Consider the following 24,365-nt stretch of genomic DNA (forward strand, 5'->3'; position numbering starts at 1 on the left):
CCATGATGGAGTTATAGTCTAGGGGCTGAGGTGCAGATCGCAGCAGGTCATTCTGCTGAGACCCACTGCGATCTGTATTTATTAAGTTACCAAGCCGACGGCACATGCGGCTACCCTGCGCTCCCTGCCGGCTCCAGGCTCCTGTATACAGCGGTCATAATTTATAACCCCCGCCGCTGGGTGCTCTGATTGGTGAAAAGCTATTCACCAATCAGAGCTCCGGTGTCCCGGCTGTGGGAATTATGAATTATGGCAGCGCATACAATACAGTATTCCCCGCCTGAAGCCGGCGGGGAGCGCAGTGGAGCCGCATGTGCCGCTGGCTTGTTAATTGAATAAATGCAGATTGCAGTGGGTCTCAGCAGAATGACCTGCTGTGATCTGCAGCTCAGCCCCTGGACTATAACTTCCATCATGGATGGATTCTGTCCATGATGGGAGTAGTAGTCCTAAAAGTCCCGCAGCCGAAGGAAGGGGAAGTGCCATCCCTCAGCGCTGCGGTACTACAACTACTCCCATCATGGGGCAGACTCTGTCCCATGATGGGAGTAGTAGTCAGAGGGACAGATCGAAAGGGGGTCTCACTCCTCAGACCCCCTGCTACCTTTACTGCTCCGCTCGTAGTGATGACGTCACTAATTGAATTTTCTGTCTTTGTAGTGGAAGATGTCTTATAGACGGAATCCATTACTAAGCAGGGGCCTTGCGTTGGCACCAAAATCAGCTAGCTCTAATCTCCAACTATTACCCTGGTACCCACCGCCACAGGGGTGCGCAGGCTGTTGCTGCTTGGTTGGCATCTGGCTGATACTGAAAATAGGGGGAACCCTATGCGTTTTCTTTTTTTTTTTTATTATAAATAAATAAACGTGTGTGGTTCCCCCATTTTCTTCAGTATCCGCCAGATACCAACCAAGCAGCAACAGCCTGACATTACCAGTGTGGGCGAGGACCATTGTTACTGGCCCTCCCAAGCCTAAATAATGCCAGCCGTTACCGCCTAGGCCCAGGAGCTCCGGGCCTGTTGGTACCGGCTCTTCCCGGAACACCTGTGGCGGTGTGTACAAGGGTAATTATTGGGGGATATCGCTAACTGATTTTGGCGCTAACGCTAAGCCCCGGCTTAGTAATAGATTGTGTCTACAAGACTGCTTCCACTACTATGCCTGAAAATTCAATTATAAAAAACACAACACATTGAAAAAAAAATGTTATTTAAAAAAAACACTCCCCCCCCCCCACAGCCCTTGTTAACCCTTTTATTGACATTTAAAAAAACAATGTGCATCGTCGGAAGCCCCCGAATCTGACGTAGTCCTCCGCATTCACGTATCTAAAACCAGAAGAAAAAAAAAGTTAGAACATTTTTAGCGCTCTCCCTTGGGGGTGTTCCTAAACACGGAATTTCCAATTGTGGACGTCTGCCTACTGTATCCTGTATATACAGTCATCTATAGACAGCTGTATATACAGGATAGCGCACAAAGACTTTACCCAGAACTGCTCAGCAGCAGCGTGGGCCAATTCTTTCCTTGCTGGGCTCCTGTATAGTATACATCACTCCTCATCTCCTTACACTCTGTGGACCGGGCGCTCTGCATCTGACCCATGGAGTTGTACCCTGAAGGCAGTAAAAAAATTGCCACACACCAGCAAAAACGCAAGAAAAACTGACAAATCGCAGGAAAAAGCAGTTTTTCTGACATTTTTGATGGTGGACAATAAACCTCAATGGAATCCTGGCCTCAAAGCAATAGAACAAAATCCCTGTGTCTACTTTTCCTGTGAGGAGCAGCTCAGGTGTACAAATAGAACTGTGTGGAGATTTAGAACTTTGCACAAAATTTATCATGTGCCTTGCAAAAGTATGGTAAGTTTGGTGCAATTGCACCAAATTTTGACCAACCAAAATGATCTACAAAAAACTTCTAGCTACACCAACATTGATACATTTCCCCCATGGTTTTGATCAGATATGGGTCGGAGGCGGCTTTACACCACTTCAATGTTCTAAATTTCTCTACAAATTTTGTGCAATTGCATTTTATTTTTGCGCATTTTTTTCTCTCAAAAGTTGTCTACTGTTTGGTGTACCATACCCCACTTTATGCAGTGGAGCTGTATTTATTATTTGCGCAAATTAAATTTAGAATTGTGTTTTTTGCGCAAAGCCTTTTTTTTGTGAAAATCTACACATCTAATAGGACACGTACAAAAGTGTCTGCTAGAGCACAAAGCCTAAACCAATCTCTGCAGTTCACTGGTTTTTATAGTTGAGAAAAATGTATCAAGTCCTATGCACCTTTTTTTTAGTAAATTTTGAGCAACTGTTTAAACAATACACCAAGCAAACAGGGATAAAATCTATTCTACCTCACACCCACAGGGCTGCCATCAGAAATGTTGGGGCCCCTTACACAGTTTGTAGTCTGGGCCGCCACCCCCGCCCCTCCTCACTGTGGCACACGCTGGATTTTATCTTAGTATCGGGCTTAGAAACATAAAATAATATCGCCACTCCATGTTAATTCTGCAGTGACTAAATAATACCACCATAATGTAAGGAAATAAAAGCCACTATACGCAGACCAGTATCACTATTAACACCACAATACAAGGGACATATAATTCTGCCACACCATGACCACTACCATTACCACTGACTAACACTGCTATATTGTTATTGAATAAAAACCAATATACAAAAGATCAATAACCCCTATATAGGAGTAGATTTGAGCTGTAAACAGGGGCTGCAGACCTTATAAGTCATTATAGTTACATACTCACAGGGGCATCTTCTCTGATCAGTGTCGTTCACTTTTCTCTTTCTTCTCTATCTGTCCTGGGTCATCATGAAGATTTCTCCCGATCACAACTTGTCTTCACTGAATCTGCCAGACAAACATTTTAGGATTCTCGCTATAGCAAAGTCCTCACCTCTGTACAAACCCCCTATATGTATTACACTGCCCCATATAGTAGTCCCTTCTGTGCCCCAGTACTGTATAGTATTAGGCCCACCCCAACATTGTCCTCATACATTATAATTCCCCCTAACATTGCCCCCATACACAATAGTACCTCCTCACATTGCTCCTACATAAAACAATGCCCCTTACATTGCTCAATATATAATAATACCCTGACATGGCCCCACACATATTGCTACCTTACATTTCCCCCATACATTACAGGGGTGTGGAAATTTTATAAAAAACTACTTGTCCACGGGACTAAAATGGAGCAAAATCTACTTGTCCCTCATGACGATCCACTTGTCCCGGCCAATTTTCGCTTTTACGCTCTAGTTTTTTTCCTCCTCGCCCTATGATAGCCATAACTACCTACTATAATGATACCTTTTAATTTTTCAATAACATATTCTTCAAACCAAAAATAAATATATATATATATATATATATATATATATATTAAGGGAAGTGAAATTGAAATAGTAAAAGATAATTTTGCAGATTTGGTTGTTTTCTTTTCTGCGCCATTTACCTTGTGGTTGAGGTAACATGTTAGTTTTATACTTTAGGCGCCTGATTACAGTAATACAAGATTTGTATCGTTTACATCATGTTTTACTAATTCTGGACTTTTTCAAATTTTTTTAATTGCCATTTTTTAACCCCTGTAGCTTTGTTTTTTTTCCCGTATACCAGGCTGTATGAGGGCTAATTTTTTGCGCCATAATCTGTTTTTTGTATCGGTACCATTTTGGTATTGATCTGACTTTTTAATCGCTTTTTAACTTTTTTTGTGGGATATTATAAAAATTGTAAATCTGTGGTTTGGTATTTTTTTACATTTATCGTACGGGATACATAATGTTATATTTTCATAGGTTGTACAATTACGCACGAAGCGATACCAAATATGTTTATTTTTATTATGTTTGCATGTTTTTATATAGGGAAAGGGGGTGATTTGAACTTTTAACATGGAAGGGGTTAATGCAGCGGTCTTCAAACTGTGGCCCTCCAGATGTTGCAAAACTACAACTCCCAGCATGCCCGGACAGCCAACGGCTGTCCTGGCATGCTGGGAATTGTAGTTTTGTAACATCTGGAGGGGCACAGTTTGAAGACCACTAGGTTAATGTGTGTCTTTCAAACTTTTATTAAAACTTTTTTATTTTATTTATTTTTTTACACTTTATTAGACTTATGAGGAATCATTAGATTCCTCAGACAAATGAATAGATTCTATTGAACTCTATTAATCTGTGTGCTCTGTGATCCATTGATAGAGCTTGGTCCAACCAGGCTCTATCAATGACAGAGCCGGGACAGGAGGAAGCAGAGGTAAGTCCTCCGGCTACCTCCATAGTGGATCGCCCCCCTGCGATCGCGCTGCGGGGGGTGGGGGCGATCCACCCCCACTAGCCTACCAGGGAGCATTCACATGTCCCTTTAGACGCCGCTGCCAGCTTTGACAGCGGCGATCTAAAGGGTTAATAGCCAGCCGCGGCGATCGCCGCATTCTGGCTATTAGCGGCGGCCCCCGGCCGGGGGCTGCAGAGAATGGAGCGGGCAGGAATCCCGAGCCCGCTCCATACTCCCGTGTGAGCGCCGCATGCATCTCCCCGTGCAGACGCGCCTCCTCCCCTCATCTCTCCGAAGCTACAGCTGGGGGGAGTGAAGGCAGAAGACGCAGGTCTGCACGGGGAGAAATAAGCCACACACCCCTCATCTCCCCCCGCACGTCTGCAGAGCAGGGGAGAGAAGACAAATACTGTACACAGCTTCTCATATCCCCTGCTCTGCTTCCGAGGATACCGTTTTTTATTGTCGGAGGCGGCAGAGTATGGAGCGGGCAGGAGTCGGCAGCCCGCTCCATACAGACTGCAGATCCGCCGCACTTGTCAGGTCCGGCCCTGCTTGCCCGAAGCCGGGCTAAGGGCCGGACAAATTCACCTGCCCGGCGCCCAAAACTGCTAGTCCCGGGCGTCGGGCGATAGAAATTCCACATCCCTGCATTATAATGCCCACTTACATTTCTCCCATACATTATAATGCCCCCTTACATTTCCCCCATACATTATAATGCCCCTGACATGGCCCCACACATAATAATGCCCCCTTACATTTCCCCATACACTGTAAAGCCCCCTTACATTTCCCCCATACATTATAATGCCCCTGACATGGCCCCACACATAATAATGCCCCCTGACATGGTCCCTCACATAATAATGCCCCCTGACATGGCCCCCTCACATAATAATGCCCCCTGACATGGCCCCCTCACATAATAATGCCCCCTGACATGGCCCCTTCACATAATAATGCCCCCTGATATGGCCCCTTCACATAATAATGCCCCCTGACACGGCCCCTTCACATAATAATGGCCCCTGACATGGCCCCTCACATAATAATTCCCCCTGACATGGTCCCTCAACATAATAATGCCCCCTGACATGGCCCCTTCACATAATAATGCCCCCTGACATGGCCCCTTGACATAATAATGCCCCCTGACATGGCCCCTTCACATAATAATGCCCCCTGACATGGCCCCTTCACATAATAATGCCCCCTGACATGGCCCCTTCACATAATAATGCCCCCTGACATGGCCCCTTCACATAATAATGCCCCCTGACATGGCCCCTTCACATAATAATGCCCCCTGACATGGTCCCTCACATAATAATGCCCCCTGACATGGCCCCTTCACATAATTATGCCCCCTGACATGGCCCCTTCACATAATAATGCCCCCGACATGGCCCCTTCACATAATAATGCCCCCTGACATGGCCCCTTTACATAACAAAGCCCCCTGACATGGCCCCACACATAATAATGCCCCTGACATGGCCCCTTCATATAATAATGCCCCCTGACATGGCCCCTTCACATAATAATGCCCCCTGACACGGCCCCTTCACATAATAAAGCCTCCTGACATGACCCCACACATAATAAAGCCCCCTGACATGGCCCCTTCACATAATAATGCCACCTGACATGGCCCCTTCACATAATAATGCCCCCTGACATGGCCCCTTCACATAATAAAGCCCCCTGACATGGCCCCACACATAATCAAGCCCCCTGACATGGCCCCTTCACATAATATTGCCACTGACATCAAGGCCCCTTCACATAATTAAGCCCCCTGACATGGCACCTTTACACAGCTGCATGGAAATACAAAATACACCACTCACCTCTGCCTCGTTCCCCCGCTGCTCCTGCAGCTCCACTTCTCTCTCTGCTTCCTGTGCGGACAGCCTCTGCAGAGCCGCTGCCGCACAGGAAGCCCGGGCTGGAGTGACAGGACGGAACCTGAGGCTCCTTCCTGTCACGTCAGCCGCCACGCTCAATACTGTGTGCGTCTTAAAGGCACACTCAGTGTTGTCTGTGGATTCTTAGGGATTTGGGACAGGTGTCCCGAATCTGTGGGTTCTCCCTCCCCCTTCACCTGCTGGCTCAGTCGCAGGGCATGCGATGGGGTCCTCAGGTGAATGGTTCGGTTATACACATGCAGGGACTGTGCCAGCACCGATCCCAGTATGTAGCAGCCCTAGGTCCCCGGGACCCCCTGGATGCCTGGGCCCCTTACTGGGGTACCGGCTGTACCCCCCTGATGGCGGCCCTGCACACAAACATTGATAAATGTGTGTGTATGTTTGAGCATCACTACAAACATATGATAGATAAATTAACCCTTACCCAGCCCCCATTTGCCAGGGTTGGAGTTTTTGTCCCATGCAAGTCTATGGGAAATGTATGATCCAGCATAACTTCCAAATGGCTCGAGATATTTTGATGAAACTTAGTACACATGTTACTTTTATGTCAAATAAAAATATATGATAGTTAAATTAACCCTAACCTACCCCCTTATGTGAAGGATGGGTTTTTTGTCTTAAGTCACATGCAAGTATATAGGACTTCGAGTACCTTACCTCAAGCTCTGCGCTGCATCTCCTGGTGAGTGCGTCAGTCTGGCCACAACCCATCTCCACAACCCATCTCGCAAAGCCACACCCCTTTTTTTCTACCCTTTTTGTGCAATGGTTCAGCTTGCAAGACATGCCCACTTCCACTTCTATTTTCGGCCTACAATCTCTTCATCACCGCTCAGCCCCACCTGAGGACGGGATATGAGGATGAGATATAAGGACGGTATATGAGATATGATTAATAACCAGTACAGGTTCCTCTCTGTTGAAGGGAAACTGACAAGCTGTTCAACAGCACTGAACTCAATACACTGAGTTATAGTGCGGGTGAACTGGAGTAAAAAAAGAAAAAAAAGTTATTACTTGCTTAACCACATTGGGACCCGTGGTGACTGCTGATATCGATCAGCAGGCACCCTGCGCAAATGCCCAGGGGGGGTCATCAGCCCCCCCCATGTCGGTGACTTTTGGTCTCCTCGTTCTGCCCACCCACAATAGGTGGGGTAGAACGGGGAAACTGACAGGGACCGTTGCCGAAGTCCACTTACCCATCAGCATGCGGCGATCGGCGGAAAAAGAGGACGGCGATTCGGCTCCCTGGATCGTACGGAAGCCGGTGAGTTGCCTAGCAACATCTGGAGGGCTACAGTCTGAAATCACTATACAGTGGTCTCTAAACTGTAGCCCTCCAGATGTTGCAAAACTACAACTCCCGGCATGCCCAGACAGCTGTTTGCTGTGTGGGCATGCTGGGATTTGTAGTTTTGCAACAGCTGGAGGGATACAGTTTGGAGATCGCTGTGCAGTGTTCTCTAAACTGTAGCCCTCCAGATGTTGCAAAACTGCAAATCCCAGCATGGCCAAAAAACAAACAGCTGTCTCGGCATGCTGGGAGTTGTAGTTGCATAGCTCCAGCTGTTGCTGCGATCAGTACATGCTGGGAGTTGTAGTTTTGCAACAGCTGGAGGCACACTGGTTGGAAAATACTGAGTTAGGTAACAGAACCTAACTGAAGGTTTTCCAACCAGTGTGCATCCAGTTGTTGCAAAAGTACAACTCTGAGCATGCACGGTCTGTCTGTACATGCTCGTAGTTGTAGTTTTGAAACAGCTGGAGGTTTGCCCCCCCCCCCCCCCCCCCCCATGTGTATGTACAGGGTACATTCACACAGGCGAGTTTACAGTGAGTTTTCTGCTTCAAGTTTGGGCTGCGGCAAATCTCATCGTAACCCGCCAGTGCGAATGTACCCTAAAAACACTACACTAAACTACACGAACACATAATAAAGGGTAAAATACTACATATACAACCCCTTACACTGTCGTCGTCGTCCCCCCCCCCATCCCCCCCAATAAAAATTAAAAACGTATTGTACGGCAGTGTTTCCAAAACGGAGCCTCTAGCTGTTGCAAAACAACAACTCCCAGCATTTCCGGACAGCCACTGACTGTCCAGGCAATTGTGTTAATTTAGCAACAGCTGGAGGCACCCTGTTTGGGAATCACTGGCATAGAATACCCCTATGTCCACCTCTATGCATGAATTTAGTCCTCAAATGCGCATGGCGCTCTCTCACTTCAGAGCCCTGTCGTATTTCAAGGAAACAGTTTAGGGCCATACATGGGGTATCTCCGTACTCAGGAGATATTGCACTACAAATTTTGGGGGTCTTTTTCTCCTTTTACCCCTTATGAAAAGGAAAAGTTGGGGGCTACACCAGCCAGTTAGTGTAAAAAAATGTAATTTTTTACACGAACATGCTGGTGTTGCCCCATACTATTTATTTTCACAAGCGGTAAAAGCAAAAAAAAAGACCCCAGAAATTTGTAATGCAATTTCTCCTGAGTACGGAAATACCCCATATGTGGACGTAAAATGCTCTGCGGGCACACAACAAGGCTCAGGAGTGACAGCGCACCATGTACATTTGAGGCCTAAATAGGTGATTTGCACAGGGGTGGCTGATTTTACAGCGGTTCTGACAAACGCAAAAAAATAAATACCCACATGTGACCCCATTTTGGAAACTACACCCCTCACGGAACGTAACAAGGGGTATAGTGAGCTGGGTATAGGTGTTCGACGAATTTTCGTTAAAGTTGGATGGGAAATTGAGAAAAAAAATGTTTTTTTCACTAAAATGCTGTTGTTACCCTAAATTTTTCATTTTCACAAGGGAAAATAGGAAAAAAGCCTCCCAAAATGTGTAACCCCATTTCTTCTGAGTAAGAACATACCCCATATGTGGATGGAAAGTGTTCTGCTGGCAAACTAAAATGCTCAGAAGAGAAGGAGCGCCATTGGGCTTTTGAAGAGAAAATTTGTCAGGAATGGAAGGCCATGTGTGTTTACAAAGCCCACCGTGGTGCCAGAACAGTGAACCCCCCCCCCCCCCCCCTCACATATGACCCCATTTTAGAAACTACACCCCTCACGTAATGAAATAAGTGGTGCAGTGAGCATTTACGCCCCACAGGTGTCAGACAGATTTTTGGAACAGTGGTCCGTGAAAATGAAAAAGATCTGTCAAATGCCAGTGGGGTGTTAATGCTCACTGCACCCCTTATTAAATTCTGTGAGGGGTCTAGTTTCCAAAATAGGGTCTCATGTGGGGGGGTCCACTGTTCTGGCACCACGGGGGCTTTGTAAACGCACATGGCCCCCGACTTCCATTACAAACAAATTCTCTCTCCCATAAGCTCAATGGCGCTCCTTCTCTTCTGAGCATTGTAGTGCGCCAGTAAAGCACTTGACGTCCACACATGGGGTATTTCCATACTCAGATGAAATGGGGTTAGAAATTTTGGGGGTAATTTCTCCTATTACCCCTTGCAAAAATGTAAAATTTGGGGAAAAAGCAGCATTCATTTACACATCCAACTTTAACAAAAAAGTCATGAAATAACTGTGGGGTGTTAAGGCTCACTGGACCTCTTGTTATGTTCCTTGAGGGGTGTAGTTGCCAAAATGGTATGCCTTGTTGTTTTTTGCTATTCTTGCACCATAGGGGCTTCCTAAATGTGACATGCCCCCCAAAAACCATTTCAGCAAATGTGACTCCTTCTCTTCTGAGCATTGTAGTTCGCACACATGGGGTATTTCCATACTCAGAAGAGATGGGGTTACAAATTTTGGGGGGCATTTTCTCCCATTACCCTTTATAAAAATGGTAAATTTTGGAAAAAACTTTAGCGAATTTTTTTTTCTTTCATTTACACATCCGACTTTAACGAAAAGTCGTCAAACACCTGTGGGGTGTTAAGGCTCACTGGACCCCTTACGTGCCTTGAGGGGTGTAGTTTCCAAAATAGTATGTCATGTGGGGTTTTCTGCTGTTCTGGCACCATAGGGGCTTCCTAAATGTGACATGCCCCCCAAAAACCATTTCAGAAAAGCTCACTATCCAAAATCCCATTGTCGCTCCTTCCCTTCTGAGCTCTCTACTGCGCCCGCCGAACACTTTACATACACATATGAGGTATGTGCTTACTCAAGAGAAATTGGGTTACAAATTTTGAGGGGATTTTTTTCCTTTTACCCCTTGTAAAAATTCAAAAACTGGATCTACAAGAACATGCGAGTGTAAAAAATGAAGATTTTGAATTTTGCTGCTATTCATTTTGCTGCTATTCCTGTGAAACACCTAAAGGGTTAACACACTTACTGAATGTCATTTTGAATAGTTTGAGGAGTGCAGTTTTTATAATGGGGTCATTTGTGGGGTATTTCTAATAGAAAAAACCCTTCAAATCCACTTCAAACCTGAACTGGTCCATGAAAAATCCCGATTTTGAAAATTTTTTGAAAAATTGGAAAATTGCTGCTGAACTTTGAAGCCCTCTGATGTCTTCCAAAAGTAAAAACATGTCAACTTTATGATGCAAACATAACGTAGACATATTGTATTTGTGAATCAAAATATTATTTATTTGGAATGTCCATTTTCCTTACAAGCAGAGAGCTTCAAAGTTAGAAAAATGCAAAATTTTCTATTTTTTTCATTCCACCAAGAAATGATGCAAGTATCGACAATTTTACCACTAACATAAAGTAGAATATGTCACGAAAAAACATTCTCAGAATCAGAATGAAAGGTAAAAGCATCCCAGAGTTATTAATGCTGAAAATGAAAGTGGTCAGATGTGCAAAAAAACGCTCTGGTCCTACAGTGAAAATTGGATTGGTCCTTAACCTCTTAAGGACCATGGACGTGTATACACGTCCAATGGCCCTTAACCGGGTATGACGCGGGCTCCTGACTCGAGCCCGCATCATAACGGCCGGCCCACAGCTCCTTCCTGCAGCTAGGGGCCGGCGTTAATAGCAGACATGCGGCGATCGCCGTGGGTGGCTATTAACCCTTTAGATCGCCGCTGTCAAAGTTGACAGCGGCATCTAAAGGTGCCTGTATTGAGTCCCTGGTGGTCCAGTGGGGTGGATCGCCCCCCCCCCCCGCAGCACGATTGCGGGGGGGGGGGGAGATCCAATGCCGAGGTAGCCTGAGGGCTTACCTATGCTCCTGTGTTGGCTCCGGCTCTCTGAATGATACAGCCTGGCAGGACCAGGCTTTATCATTCGAGCGCAGAGCACACAGATCACTATGGTTCTATTCAACCATAGTGATCTGTATGAGGAATCTAATGATTCCTCCTAAAAGTCCTCTAAGGGGACTAAAAGTGTAAAAAGAAAAAGTTTTAAAAAAGTTTAAAAACACACACACATTAACCCCTTCCTTATTAAAAGTTTAAATCTCCCCCCTTTTCCCAAATTCCATATAAAAAATATATAAACATAATAAAAATAAACATATATGATATCGCCGCATGCTTAAATGTCCGAACTATAAAAATATATCGTAAATTAAACCACATGGTCAATAGCATACGCGCAAAAAATTCCAAATCTAAAATTGCATATTTTTGGTCACTTTTCATACCATAAAAAAAGGAATAAAATGCAATCAAAAAGTCTGATCAAAACAAAAATGGTACCTTTAAAACTTCAGATCACGGCGAAAAAAATTAGCCCTCATACCACCCTGTACACAGAAAAATACAAGTTAAAGGGGTCAAAAGAGGACAATTTTTTTTTTCAATAGTAAAGTTTATTAAAGATTTTAAACATACAAAGTAGTAAATGTGCAAGGGGCCAAAATATGTGGTGCACATGCGCCCAAAAGAAATAGACAGGCAGTATGGCAAACAAGTGATATTAGGAGCAGTAACACTAGTCTTGTAGGACTCCAACATGACAACAATAAACACTTAGGCATACATGGCAGACAATAAAATATCAGCACCTAGTCTGGCACAAGTGTTCCTACAAAAAAAAGAGAAGAGCAATAATAAATGAGAAAGGGAGAAGGCTCCCAGGTAGACCGGAAGGAAGACAGGAGGAATTGGAAGGAGACAGAAAAACACAGGCAGAGAGAGAGAGAGAGAGAAAATAAAGAGGACTAACCTTTCAGCACGTTGCACTGGTGAGAACCCCAACATCGGACAGACTGACATCATATGTAAGGGCACACGCTCAAGGCATCAGTCAGTAGACATTTCTTGAGAGTTCAAGTGGAGAGTTCTGTATGTGTCAGAGGAAAGATGACAATTTTAAATGTATTAATTTTCCTGCATGTAGTTATGATTTTTTCCAAAAGTATGACAAAATCCAACCTATATAAGTAGGGTATCATTTTAACCGTATGGACCTACAGAATAAAGATAAGGTGTCATTTTTACCAAAAAATGTACGGTGTAGAAACAGAAGCCCCCAAAATTTACAAAATGGTGTTCTTTCTTCAATTTTGTCGCACAATGATTTTTTTTTCCGTTTCGCCGTAGATTTTTGGGTAAAATGACTATTGTCTTTACAAAGTAGAATTGGTGGTGCAAAAAATAAGCCCTAATATGGATTTGTAGGTTCAAAATTGAAAGGGTTATGATTTTTAAAAGCTAAGGAGGAAAAAACAAAAATGCAAAAACAGAAAACCACTTGGTCATTAAGGGGTTAAAGGGGTACTCCATTGAAAAACTTTTTTTTTTTTTTTTTTTATGAACTGGTGCCAGAAAGTTAAACTGAATTGTAAATTACTTCTATTAAAAAATCTTAATCCTTCCAGTACTTAGCTGCTGAATACTACAGAGGAAATTCTTTTTTTTTTGGAACACAGAGCTCTCTGCTGACATGACAAGCACAGTACTCTCTGCTTGCATCTCTGTCCATTTTAGGAACTGTCCAGAGCAGCAGATATTTGCTATGGGGATTTTCTCCTACTCTGAACAGTTCTTAAATGGACATATATGTCAGGAGCGAGCACTCTGTTCCACAAGAAAATAATTTCCTCTGTTGTATTCAGCAGCAATACTGGAAGGATTAAGATGTTTTAATAGAAGTCATTTACAAATCTGTTTAACTTTCTGGCACCAGTTAATTTAAAAAAAAAAAAAAGTTTTCCAGCGGAGTACCACTTTAAATTTGTCCTGCCATTTTCAAGATTTGGTCCCTGTTGCTAGATAGCTAATTAAAGGAAAACTGTCAGATATTTTCTCCCGCACTATCCACAGTACTGGTGGATAGTGCGGGAGATACCTTACCCGGATCCGCCTGGCTGTTCGCCTACAATTGTAGTTTTATTCTGCAGGCGAACAGTCAGGCGGATTTTATTTATTTTGCACTGACGTCAGCGCCGCTTATGAATATTCATTCCCTCTCCCTCCAATTCTCCCTCTCTTCACCTCTCCTAACTGGGGGGAGGGGGGATGAATATTCATAAGCGGCGCTGACGTCAGTGCAGAAGCCCCGCCCTTGCCAGTTACAGCAAGATATACACATAGAATAAAACTACAATTGCGGGCGAACAGACGGGTGGATCAGAGTATGGTAGGGCTTGTTTTAATCAGCATCTCCCGCACTATCCACCAGTACTGTGGATAGTGCGGTAGAAAATATCTGACAGTTTTCCTTTAAGTTCTGTGCGCAATGGAGGCAGGAGCCAGCTTGACGAGCTTCCCTACTGTATGCCCCTCTTATGCATATTCATCAGTTTTAACTCTCACGTCAATAGAACTTGATAGTGAAGAATAATAGTTGTAAAGCCAATTCTAACACATTTACTAAAATTAAGTTTACATGCTTGCAAATAAGTAGCACAATACTGTCTATTTATATGAATAAACTATCAATATCCATGTAAATCATCTTATTTATTTCAGTTATCAGGCAATGATCCTTTTCTCCATGTAAAACAGCAGTGTCCTGTTCACTTCACTGCTTAGTGCTTCATATTCCTCACATTTGCTTTGTCTGCTAGGGGATCTGATACGTATTTACCAACAAAAATAGGTGCCATGTTTATCAAATGACAGAAGTGACAAAAGATCAGCTTTCCATGTAGTTAAAAAGACTGTCTAATAGTTCAAATATATTATGTAACATATTATATACAGTAAATTGTGAAATGCAGTTTATTGTCGCTAACACTGCTGCATAGTAAAACAAAAAAAAGCTTTTGATTATTGTATATTAATTTTGTAAAGTAATTAATATTTTGTTCTTACATTACAGATGACACAGTTAACATTGGAGATGTATCCTATAAAGTAAAAACACCAAGAAACCCTGAATTGGTACCCCAGAGTTATAGTAAGTCATAATTTCTATAATTCAGAAGCCTTTTTGCATAAATTAGTTTTGTCGATCATGCTATTAGATTTAAGTGTTCCACTAATGTAAATACATAATTATTACAAGAATTAGAGATAGGGGGGGGGGGGGAGGGGAGTATTTAGTCAGCCACCAATTATACAAGTTCTCCCACTTAAAAAGATATGAGAGGCCTGTAACTTTCATCATAGGTATACCTAAACTATGAAAGATACAATGGGAAAAGAAAAATCCATCAAATCACATTGTCTGATTTTTAAACAATTTATTTGCAAATTATGGTGGTGAATAAGTATTTGGTCAATAACAAAAGTTAATCTCACTACTTTGTTACATACCCTTTGTTGGCAATGACAGAGGTCAAACATTTTCACACACTGCTGCTGGTATTGTGGCCCATTCCTCCATGCAGATCTCCTCTAGAGCAGTGATGTTTTGGGGCTGTCGCTGAGCAACACAGACTTTCAACTCCCTCCAAATGTTTCCTATGGGGTTGAGAACTGGAGACTGGCCAGGACCTGGAAATGCTTCTTAAGAAGCCACTACTTCACTGCCTGGGTGGTGTGTTTGGGATCATTGTCATGCTGAAAGACCCAGCCACATTTCATCTTCAGTGCTCTTGCTGATGGAAGGAGATTTTCACTCAAAATCTCACGATACATGGCCCCTTTCATTCTTTTCTTTACATGGATCAGTCTTCCTTGCTGAAAAACAGCCCCAAAGCATGATGTTTTCATCACCCCCATTGCTCACAGTAGGTAAGGTGTTCTTTGGTGTATGCAACTCAGCATTCTTTCTCCTCCAAACACGACGAGTTGAGTTTTTTCATCTGACCATATGACATTCTCCCAATCCTCTTCTGGATCATCCAAATGCTCTCTAGCAAACTTCAGACGGGCCCGGACATGTACTGGCGTAAAGGGGTACCCGGGTGGAAAACTTTTTTTTTTTAAATCAACTGGTGCCAGATAGTTAAACAGATTTATAAATTATCCCCAAGATCCACAAAGATCCCAATAAACCTCCAGGCCGCCCGATAGTATCGGGAATAGGGTCAATTACAGCACATTTGTCCCAATATATTGACCAATTTCTTCAGCCCTATGTTAAACAAACACAATCTTATATACGAGATACCACTCAGATTGTGCAAATCATTGAAAATATCAGATGGGAACAATCATGGATCTTGGGGACACTTGATGTTAGCTCACTTTACACAGTTATCAATCACAAACAGGGAATAACGGCCATTCAATCCATTCTGAGCACTAAACCTGACTTACAGCCAGAACAAATTCAGTTCATTCTTGATGCAATATTTTTTATACTGTCACATAATTATTTTTTATTCGAATCAGATTACTATGTACAGACAAATGGGACTGCCATGGGCACCAGGTTTGCCCCCAGCTATGCCAACTTGTTTATGGCAAGTTGGGAAGCTGATACCATCAATCCACAGCTGGGGGCGGACCTGGTGTCATGGCATCGTTACATAGATGACATTTTTTTCATTTGGCGAGGGAATAAAGCAAACCTAGAGACCTTCATCAATTCACTTAATGACAATAATCTAAATCTGAAATTTACCCCCAACATTAGCACTGTTTCTGTGGAATTTTTAGATCTACTAATAACCACTAATATTGACAAATTAATTTGTAGCACATTCCATAAACCGGTGGCTAAAAATGGGTTCATTCTCCACACTAGTTGTCATCTACCACAATGGCTGACCAATGTGCCAACTAGTCAATATCGTAGACTCAAACGTAATTGTACCAATAATGATCAATTTGAACTAGAAGCCGAAGCCTTAACACAATTTGTAGACAAATTATATCCGTCTGAACATCTAAAGCAATCCCTTGAGAAAGTCCGACAACTTGACCGATCTATGTTTTTTCAGCCCAAGACCCCAATATCGGTCACTTCCACAAGTACAGACAATGCCAAATTAATTATTCCGTATAATACCCAATACCGCAAAATAGATCTACCGTATTTATCAGGGTATACCACGCACTGGCCTATAACACGCACCCTCATTTTACCAAGGATATTTGGGTAAAAAAAGTTTTTTACCCAAATATCCATGATAAAATGAGGGTGCGTGTGTGCGCGTGTATACCCCGATATACCCCCAGGAAAGGCAGGGAGAGAGAGGCCGTCGCTGCCCGCTTCTCTCCCCCTGCCTTTCCTGGGGTCTAGAGCGCTGCTGTCGGCCCTTTTCACCCCCTGGTTATCGGCGCCGCTGCCCGTTCTGTCCCCCTGACTATCGGTGCCGGCGCCGACAGCCAGGGGGAGAGAAGGGGCAGCGGCACCCATTGCCGGCGCCGCTGCCCCGTTGCCTCCCCCCATTCCCGGTGGCATAATTACCTGAGTCCGGTCCGCGCTGCTCCAGGCCTCCGTCGTGCGTCCCCAGCGTCGTTGCTATGCACGGCGCGGCGCTCTGACGTCATGCGCCGCGCCGTTCAGCGCATAGCAATGACGCCGGGGAAGCACGACGGAGGCCTGGAGCAGCGGGGACGCACGACGGAGGCCAATATCACAACCACAATTTATATAATTTATATAATTTTATGTTTTTTATATTTTTTATATTTCATTATTTTCTATATTCCAAAGAAAAAACATAATATCATCTGACACTCTTGATTTATGTATATATATATATATATATATATATATATATATATATATATATATACACACCAATCTTATTGTCTGTAACTGAAGCTGTATAGTCTCTAACCATGTCATTGACAAATTTCATTGATAAATCTACTAAATACTATAATGTTTACTCTGGATCTGACGTCATAGAACGGTAGAGGAGGAGCTATAGGTATATATTCCGACACTTAGTACCTATATTTGATATACATAGCTGCTGAAGAAAGGACTGAGACAGTCCTGAAACGCATCCAGCGTCCCCCTGTGACCACTGAGACCATTTTCATATGGAATCGATATAGCTTCATTCCATCTCTAAAGCAACCAGAGAGTAGCGGAGATACCTGTCAATCAACCCACTATCTCTACGCGCGCCTCGCTACCACGAGGACGCTACCAGCATTGCCACTTACCTGCTGTTGGCGGTGCTGCGGATTCACCATCTGGGGATTCACCATCTGGCGATCACCGCCACCTTCTGCTGTCCGGGCGTGGGAGCTGTGAGACCGCTGTCTTGACGCCACTTGCAGTCGCTGCAGGTCCGCGCCCCGGCATCCGCCGCCACTGATGCGTATACAATACACTGCGAGGACTGCATCTTAGAAGGGATCGCAGAGGTGATCGCAACCGAACATACCCGGGAGTGGTTAGATACAAAATTACCTGTCATAACTGCCAGTATCTCTTGCATAGTTGACAAACATCATAGACTTTGTTTGCTGCAGCAGGTTAAATCTGTACAACTTGTCACAAATTGACTGCGCGAGAGACTTGAACTTAAAGTATGTGTTGAAACGAAAAATTTATGCTGGCAAGCATTTTCTATATCCATTTTTTATATCCATTTTTTCATATGTATCGTTGATTAAGGACTGAAGGAACTTATTAAAAATTACTATTGCCGGCTGACAGTCTCGCATATGGTTGCTACGGGTTACAGCCATTAAGTTGCTATTTTTATAGTATTGCGCCAATCGAGAAAAAAACGAGCACATCATTTAGAGGAATTTATATACCTTCCTATAGTGGTCACATTTTTATATTATTTACTATACCATTTTATTGTTATACTTGTTGGAGTGGTGCTATCACAAGGGCCCTGTGGTACACCTATCTCCACTAGTTTTTTACATATATAATAAACCGTTTTTTATCAAACTATATTCTATGGCCATTTGTTCAAGACCTTGAGCCCCAATTTACCTTCTCCTTTTACATTTAACTAATTCATCACCTTGGGTATAGGTGATATAATTGGGTAGCCCAGGTCGTATGGTTATTTGATTGACGAGAGCCTCTCCAAACCCACATTGTAAGATTTATAAATTACTTCTATAAAACATCTTAATCTTTCCAGTACTTATTAGCTGCTGAATATTACAGAGGAAATTCTTTTTTTTCTTTTTTGGAACACAGTGCTCTCTGCTGAATCACAAGCACAATGCTGTCTGCTGACATCCCTGTCCATTTTAGGAACTGTCCTAAAATAGACAGCACTGTCTTATGATTTATTGCCATGACTAAGGTCTTGCCTTAAGCCCGAAAGCGTCAGCGTGTATGTTTTTATGCACCTATCACTTTTGAATTTACACCATGTTTTAATTGGATTTATTAAAGCTCAAGTTTCAACATAAACCTACTACGCTTGAGAGCTGGACTTCCATTTTCCTTCTCTGCATTCTGGGTACCATGTTCATGTTGTATTTCCTGGACTTCCTGCTCTGTTTCTGCCAGTACTGCATTTGCCCTCTGTCCTCTAGGGACTGTGCACGAGTACTGGCTGAGACTTATAGGTCTAGTGTGCACTCCCTTATAAGTTTCCCAGCCAATTCCTGCCAGGCACCACCTATATAATGAAGCCACACCTGATGTTCTGGGCCTCAGCAAGATTGTGCATTCTCCTTTTGTCTGTCTGCATTGCTAGGTCTCTACCTGATCTGTATGCTTTTTCTGATCCGTTGCCTGTCTATTGGACTTTGTATGCACCTTGTAATTAAACACCATTATCAGCATTTCTGCGTATGGCGCTATTTCTAGTGTCAGGTTTGCCCCATTCTGCCTGTCTGGTCAGCTGCCATTTGTGGCACAGTGAGTCCACACCCGTGTGGCGTTACACAGGGAGAGGATTGTGCAGCAGCGTGTACTGCTCCCGGCTTGTTCTCCTGATCAGCGGAGGTTTCAACACTTAGGCCCTCGCCAATCAAAACGTTTGAAATGTCACAGGACATGTCTTCCAGCTGATTGGTGGAGATCTTAAAGGGGTACTCCGCCCCTAGACATCTTATCCCTTATCCAAAGGATAGGGGATAAGATGTCAGATCGCAACGGTCCCGCTGCTGGGGAGCTCCGGGATCCTGCGGCACCCTGCTATCATTACAGCATGGAGCGAGTTCGCTCTGCACGTAATGACGGGCAATACAGGGGCCGGAGCATCGTTACGTCACGGCCCCGCCCCCGTGACATCATGGCCTGCCCCTTTCAATACAAGTCTATGGAAGGAGGCGTGGTGGTCGTCACGCCCCCTGCCATAGACTTGCATTAAGGGGATGGGCCGTGATGTCATGAGGGGCGGAGCCATGACGTCACTCTGCTCCATCCCCTGTATCGCCCGTCATTACGCACAGAGCGAACTCGCTCTGTGCTGTAATGATAGCGGGGTGCCGCAGCGGGGATCCCGGGGGTCCCCAGCAGTGGGACCACGGTGATCTGACATCTTATCCCCTATCCTTTGGATAGGGGATAAGATGTCTAGGGGCATAGTACCCCTTTAACACCCAGACTCCCACCGATCAAAATTATGTCACTAGCACATGTCAATGGGTTTTTTCAGTGACAAGTACTGATGATGGATTTCTTTCTAAACTTATTGTGGCTTTCACAAGAACTTTTTCTCTTATTTTGCTTTAGTTCATGTTTCTGCAGTGCAAATGCCTTGTAAACCAGTATCTCTCTATGTGCTTCTAAAAATAAGGCTGGGACAAATTATAGAGTTAATTGTCTGCCACAGGTCACTAATATAACTAAAAATCGTCAGACACTCATATCCATGACAGCTACTTGACTCCCATAACACCATAATGGAAATTTCTAATAATATACTATGCCATATTTGAGGGCATTTTTGGTTTGGTTACTATTTATTTTTTGTTTTTGTGATCATGCAGCAATGCAGCATGTATCCATTTATAGCATGACCTGTTAGAAGAGAGCCTTGTACTATTTTAAGTGACCAGTAACAAGTTCACATAAAGAAGTCAGTGTATAAATGTACATCTCCACGAATGAACTACCAGAAGGATTTTCCGTCTTCTTCAGGACAGCAAACGACTTAAAAATCACTTCAAGTTACCTTCACCTGTTGTTTCCTGTGCCTCAAGACATATGCAGGTAGATCCTGATAGGTGAGGGATGTCCATGTTTTTTTGCACCAGTCTTCTTTCTTTTCTCAGTGATAATTTATTCCAGCAGGATGGTCAGTGCACAGGTCAGGATTTAAAACAGGCAATCCTTAACATGTTACTAACCTACTTTTAGGCACCAAGAGGTGGGGCTTCATGTGCCTGTTCAGGGATGTGATGAGCATTGCTTGTGGCCATGCATGCATGCTGGGATTTCCACTATACTCCTGACATGGAGTGTAGAGAATTTTTCAGCAGATCACATGACAATTCCTGGAAATACACCTATGTTAGATTTTGTAAAATGTTTCTATGTCCCTATAGAGGTCTGGGGACAGTGTTTAGGTGGTGCTTTCATAGTGGACAGAAGCCATATTACCAATGGGACTATTTCTCCTTTTTTTCTGCATGTAATAATGGTAAAAAAATGAACAAACAATGATCTTTGTTCACTGATCAGGTTACAGAAATATCCCCTCATTAAAAGGCATTCAACAACTTGGGATCAAACACTGAAAATGCCCCTTGGCAGGTTTTTCTAAATGCACAGCTCGACAATTTGAATATGTTGGACGACTTGATTTTACTATGATAGGAACTGAAGGGCGCTTTCTTTTAATTGATTTAAGAAGGTGTTTTCTGCTGTGTCTAGAGAGAACAAAGCAATTTCTGAAGCATGATCAACTTCTATTCTAGTATCAAGTCTTCATTTCTTATTGCTTTGCCAGTAATCTCACAATCTTCATATGAAGTACATTGGTAGTCGTGAAGTGTTATCAGCTCATGGACAGACCTTTTACTCAAAGCTCATTCTACTAGGGCAGGGTAACTATTTGTACTAAGGGTCTGCTTATTCGGGTCTGCCATCCAGTAAAGGTCAAACGATAAGGCCTGGTTCACCTAGCGACCACAGTGCTGTTAAAGAGATAGGCTCTGCCGGTTTTAGAACTTTATTATAATGTAAAAGGCCCGGCCACAACTTGACACTACCGCTCAGCCTTTCAGCGACTGAGTTGGGACATTGCTCCGGGCAGTGATTAACTGAGCACAGTGTTGTGTGTTGGGCCCCATAAGCCAGAAGAACACTGTGACCGAGACTGATATCAGTGGCATCGTGGAGCACTTTAAGATAAGTTAAAGTTTAATATTTTTATGGTGGCAGCCTGTGCATATTGGATAAATAAAACATTTGGCTGGAGTATCCCTTTAATTTAAAGATGACAACTTTATTACAGTATTGCCCAGCTCTTACTGATTGATATGGTCACATTATCCTCCATAGGGTTCCATGTTATGGATGGGAGAGCCGCCCGGCCAGTATAGCAGGAAGTGGTTTTGAGTGGGTATAGCCTCTTTGTTATGCGGAACAGGGCAATGCTGTAATAACATACAGGCAGTAAGTTATCTATCTTAAAATGCATTATATGCTCTTTTAGAAGAACTTAAAACATTACCATCCCATTAAATTATATTCTTCATAAAGCACGTTGAGGTGCTGTCTGTGGTGCTGAAATTAGTTTGTAGGTACATGCCAAAGTGCTCCTATTGTGCAAGAAGCACTGGAAGAGTTTAATATGTCCTACCTACGCGAAAATATTAATTATAATTATAATTTATAAATTATAATTTTTACTATTAATATACAGCTTGACAGGAAGTTCCATTAATTTTGTTAAATTATCTTACAGAACATATCAGATTTAAAACTTCGTTATTATTTTATTATACTGCAGAAGTTACTCCTACGATTACTTCCTAGAACACATATCTGGGTAAATGAGCAGGCCCAGATATGGTGATTTATTATGGTGAAATATTTTTGGCAATTCATAACGATCATATTTTTTGTTTACCATAATGATTAATTCTCAATTGAGTTATGGAATTATTATTCCGACAAAATATGTCTACTTACATGTGTTAATATGTAAATGTACCATGGATCTCCCGATTTCACCGGCTGTCATGAGTCCAAAGGTTTTGAAGCTTTCATGAATTTTGGCTTATTTAATGACAGTAGCACTAATCTTCCTATCCTCCCTAAAGCTTGCCATACACATAAGATAACTTTCGGGCAGATAACGTTCGATAACAGCTATCTTTGCCGAACGTTCCATACTAATGCATGACCAGCTCGGCCGAACGTGCTTATGTTCAGAATATGAGGGGGGCCTACTGCCAGACACCTTTTGATTGTTGCTTCTTTCCCTGTCAGTTTTCTAACATGTGTCTCATGTATATGGAGTATGGAGGAAGTGTTTTGATCCCTTCAACTTTTAAGTTCTTAAGTGGATATACTCCAAAAGTTATCCTCTATCAACAGGATAACAAGCTCAGAAGAGAACATATACAGAGAGAATGAATGGGGAGTTGTCCATGCATGTGCTCTGCCAACATTATATGTTTCTCCACGATTATCCTTTGTTCTCTGTATCGGTGAGGATCCCATCAAGTCAGACTCCTACTGAGCAACTAGTTTTTTCCTACGGCTAATGTTTTTTGCTAGTTGCTCAGTAGGAGTCTGACTTGATGGGATCCTCACCGATACAGAGAACTAAGGACAACCGTGGAGTAACATATAATTTATTCATTATTAATGAACAAAATAACAAAACAAAACACAGAATGTGATGCCATATTTAACAACAGTCATAGAGCAAGATAAAATAACCAGCACATTATGACACAGCATTCTAGTTATGCCTAAAAGAAAAGGAAAATATACATCAAAGGCATTAGCAATATGCTCAGATCTCTCAGGATGAGAGCAAGTGACAACAGAGAGAATAATGAATAAATTCTTGTCTGGAGTAGCATTGAACATTAACCCTTTGAGGACCAAGGGACGTATTCGTCCCATGTATTTAATTGCCTGATACAGGCAATTAAAACATGGGACAAATACGTTCCTTGGTCCTCAAAGGGTTAACACAAGTATAGCAAATCAAAGTTGGCCATGTGCAACTACAGGGCTAAATCAAAGTGGTTCTGAAAACATCTGAGAACCTATTGATATAGACTCAAATTAAAGTAGCACAAAACATTCAGAATACTATATCATGATGAGAAAAAAAAAGCCCATAGAAGGGTTATAAGGGATGGAGAATGGAAACAAGAAAAAGAAAGAAAAGTACTGACTGGTAGAGTAGGAGAAAGAAGCGCTAGACACAGGGAAAATCTATGTTACCATCCCATGGGTACCAAGCAGTATAGAAAATAGGTAGGGTATTATTGATGCCAGTGGTGAGTTATTAGTCCATGTTCTGAATGTCATTTACCCTAGCTTCTAAGTGATATACTGTGGGTGTGTTTCAAATAGAGACCAATTTGGCATATTGCTGATGTGTAGAAGCATCCTGGAGCAACTATTACACAAGCCTTTTTATTTTAAATAATATGGTGCTGAGGCAGAGGAGAAAATACAACAAAAAGACATACTTACATAGCCCCAGTCCCCCCCGCAACTCTCGTTCTCCTCTTTCCCATCCACAGGTCCTGCCGGTTTAGCCAATTTTGGCTGCTGCAGTGCCCCATTTTGACCAGTCATTGGCTGAGTGGGAAGGTTCTGCATAAAATGCTCATCTAGTCAGGGAATCGAAATAACTCGGCTAAATCAGAGACTAGAAGGTGGAATTTTAGGAGGATATACCTTTTAAGAGCATTGATATGACCCACATGTGAGTGGGAATGTGACAAGGGAATCA

At 43.0% G+C, this 24,365-nt stretch overlaps 1 protein-coding gene across 3 annotated transcripts in view; it reads left to right on the forward strand.

Moving 5' to 3' along the window:
• VWA8 (von Willebrand factor A domain containing 8) overlaps nucleotides 1-24,365 on the forward strand; it is a 383,619-nt gene that overhangs the window by 13,902 nt on the left and 345,352 nt on the right. For all 3 annotated transcript variants that reach the window (XR_008888496.1, XM_056555457.1, XM_056555456.1), the window contains exon 3: nucleotides 14,486-14,563. Coding sequence is in view for 2 of the 3 variants with exons in the window: in XM_056555457.1 (XP_056411432.1) it covers nucleotides 14,486-14,563 (78 nt within the window). In the remaining variant the exon portion in view is untranslated. The remainder of the gene's footprint in view (nucleotides 1-14,485; nucleotides 14,564-24,365) is intronic.

This window comes from Hyla sarda, chromosome 2 (genome assembly GCF_029499605.1).
Source record: "Hyla sarda isolate aHylSar1 chromosome 2, aHylSar1.hap1, whole genome shotgun sequence".
In the NCBI taxonomy this organism is placed as follows: domain Eukaryota; kingdom Metazoa; phylum Chordata; class Amphibia; order Anura; family Hylidae; genus Hyla; species Hyla sarda.